At 37.1% G+C, this 2,935-nt stretch overlaps 1 protein-coding gene across 1 annotated transcript; it reads right to left on the bottom strand.

The window, feature by feature from the left end:
• Positions 1-995: 995 nt before the first annotated feature.
• LOC134232074 (uncharacterized) lies at positions 996-1,909 on the bottom strand. The gene is made up of 2 exons (XM_062714041.1): positions 1,559-1,909; positions 996-1,489 (listed from the first exon to the last, which is right to left on the bottom strand). Exon 2 carries the CDS (start codon positions 1,464-1,466, stop codon positions 996-998), a length of 471 nt encoding a protein of 156 aa, XP_062570025.1. The 5' UTR covers positions 1,467-1,489; positions 1,559-1,909.
• Between the last annotated feature and the right edge of the window lie 1,026 nt (positions 1,910-2,935).

Genomic DNA, 2,935 nt, shown 5'->3' with positions numbered 1-2,935 from the left:
TTTAGGCCTGAAAAGATAGTTTTATTGTATTTTCACAGTCTATGATAGGAGGTATATTAGTACATACTTTTATACCTCCTTGGGAGCTCTTTATAAATTTCCTAAAATTTGGAATGTAGAGAATTAATTCAGAATATTTTTTTAATTTGTAAAAAAGAATTGCATGATTTGTGAATTCACAGAGAGCTCCTGTTAATTTAACAATCTATATTCATATGTGTACAGATACAAACAATACAACATAACAAGTATATGGCTGTCTGCCGCCACACATTGACTATTTTCAACCTTTAATCTAAGTTTTGATTAATAAATATATATTTAATTTCTTTGAAGGCATTCTAGTGAAGGTGTGACGCCCAGCACCGCGACGAGGACGCCAGCCATTTTCAAGCCATGTGTTTTCGTCTATTTATGTCATCATTGTTTTTTTTTTAATTTAGAGTGATTTTTCAGTTCAATTTTTTGTTAAATCTAAATTTCGAAAATTTCTTTGTAATTAACCCACATGGCTTGAAGGTGCCATATTTTTTTTTATTATCATGACAATGAATGTTCAAATACAGTATCAGTTGGCAAGAAAAAGGTGTTTGCATTGTAAAAGACATTGCATATTTGTGATACAAGTAAATCAGTCATTATCATGGATACTAACATAGATGAGTTGTTATTAATTACAAAACTTGATATTATCTGCAAAAACAAATATAACTCTACTGTACAAACTTCGTCAGTTTTTTTCTCCAAAGATTATTGAGCAATGTACAAAATCATAAAGTAACAGTAATAAGTCATTAGAAACAGGTATAGTTATCAGGCATCTCAAAATCAACTGTGATCACTTTTTTTTCTTGCACTAACAGAGCACTGTTGTCACTATCCATTATTCAGTTCGATTAAAGTTTATGTACAAGACTTCCCCCTTTGAATAGACATGTTTTCTCCTTTTTTTTAGTTTTGCAATTTTTTCTCGAGAGTCGATCAAATGCATGTCTTTACATCTTTGAATCGTCTTTTGCAGTTTCCATTTGTGTCACTACTGGAGTATTAATATCAACAACTCCTTTTGAATTCAAAGCCTGACTGCTCTCAACCTCCTCTGTAACCCCGGTAGCACTAATGTCAACATCCTCAATCCAGCTTGTATCAAGTTCACTTTCTAATTCTCGACACTTTTCCTTGAGATCTGCTGAATTACTTTCAAGTTTTCTATTTTTTTCTTTCAGTTTTTGTATTTCCCTTTCAGACTCATGTAATTTTCTTTTTAGGATGGCCTCTTCTTTTTTAGTGGCAGAAAGCTTTAGTTCTATTTCATGGTGATGTTCTCTAATGACTTTCACATCCTGCTGAACTTGACTCGTTATAGAATCGACAAGTTTTAGGTGCTCCTCCGATAACTTGTCTTCTTGGCGTATTTTGAAACAAAGACCAACCAACTGCAGAAGTGACGCATCAATTGAGTTCATGTTCTGAAAAGAACATCCATATGCTATTTTTTTTTCAATTTATTATGTAGAAATGCATCCACAATAATACTAATATGTATTCAAATGAATACTGTCTATTTTTCTTCATGATGACCATAATATAAGTAGTACTTGCTTTAACAGCACTAGGTTTTTTTTAACCAAACAAGGTACATGTATATGGCTATTTGCCACCACACATTGACTTTTAAGCCATATCAATCTCTTTCCTTAAAAAATTTTCAGCTAAAAGATATTTTTTTCTGGCAGGCAGGTAAGTGAAGGTGTGGCGCCCGGCACCGCGACGGGGACGCTAGCCTTTTTTCAAGCCATGTGTATTTCCCAAATAGCTGTATTTCCTTCCCATTGATTTCTGATATATACTGTGCAGAAATTTGTTTGAGAGAAACGTTTATCATCTTTTAGATTTAATGGTTGATAAAGGCCTACCACATGGCTTGATGGTGCCATGTACCAATTTTTAGTTAATATTGGTCCTTTAAAGGACCATTTATGTACATGTAATTAATCTTAAAATTTGCGACCACATCTTTGAAGCCCAGGCCGCGTTTGGGCTCTTTTTATGCATATGTTATTAGCGATCACATTTTTAAAGCCCGGATCGCGGTCGAGCTTTTGTTTGTACATCTTTCGGGGTAATTTGCGACCACATCTTTAAAGCCCGGGCCGCGGTCGAGCTATTTTGCCTTTATAGTATTTTTGCTTTTTTGCATGTACTTTTTGATTGCGACCACAGATAAAGCCCGGGTCGCGGTCGAGCTCATGTTGCATGTATTTTTCTCTTGATAAAGCTTGCAATGACAATGCAATTTTTGCCTATATATCCGCCCCTCTGGTATCCGTGACCAATGTGTGCTCTTAACCAAGCACAGGCCCGTCCAGCTTGAGAGCTTAACTTACCAACAGTCAAACTCTCCCCAGGCGGACCCTCGCAAACACAATGTACTGCATGCGGCAGAGAAAGCTCCTTGGTACTTTCTCTGGATGAAAACAATCAGGAGCTCGAGGGGGGTTGAGCGTGCACTGAATGTCTTACCTGTGTGACTTGAACACAAGCGTTAATTGCCCGTTCTATTTACCAATTTCCTCTTTCCAACAGAGGATAGCATGTCAAATGATAGACCATACGTCTTCGTGATCCAGTTCTTCTAAATGCCGTAAGTCGACTTGTCGACCATAATTGCCTTAGCAGGAGTTCGTTACTCGAATCACCTGCTCCATACTATAGGAAATGGCGTCTGGGACATACCGACGTAACGATTTTACAGCCTAGTAAGAGGGGAAATGCAACCCCTTGCCCGGTTGAGATTAGTGTCAAAGTTAAGTTAAGAGCATTAATGTCCCTTGAACCTTTGCCTCCTATCCTGGTCAGTTTGGAGGTTGGAGTTTTTCATATAAGTAACTGGCACATATGTGGGCGTAAATTTTACCCGCCCAAGGCAGGTCTC

Source organism: Saccostrea cucullata, unplaced genomic scaffold (genome assembly GCF_032062105.1).
Source record: "Saccostrea cucullata isolate Sc308-1 unplaced genomic scaffold, CSIRO_AGI_Scuc_v1 ctg4064, whole genome shotgun sequence".
Lineage (NCBI taxonomy): Eukaryota > Metazoa > Mollusca > Bivalvia > Ostreida > Ostreidae > Saccostrea > Saccostrea cuccullata.
Note: the sequence above shows the minus strand (reverse complement) of the source record. Positions and strands in the feature narration are given on the sequence as shown.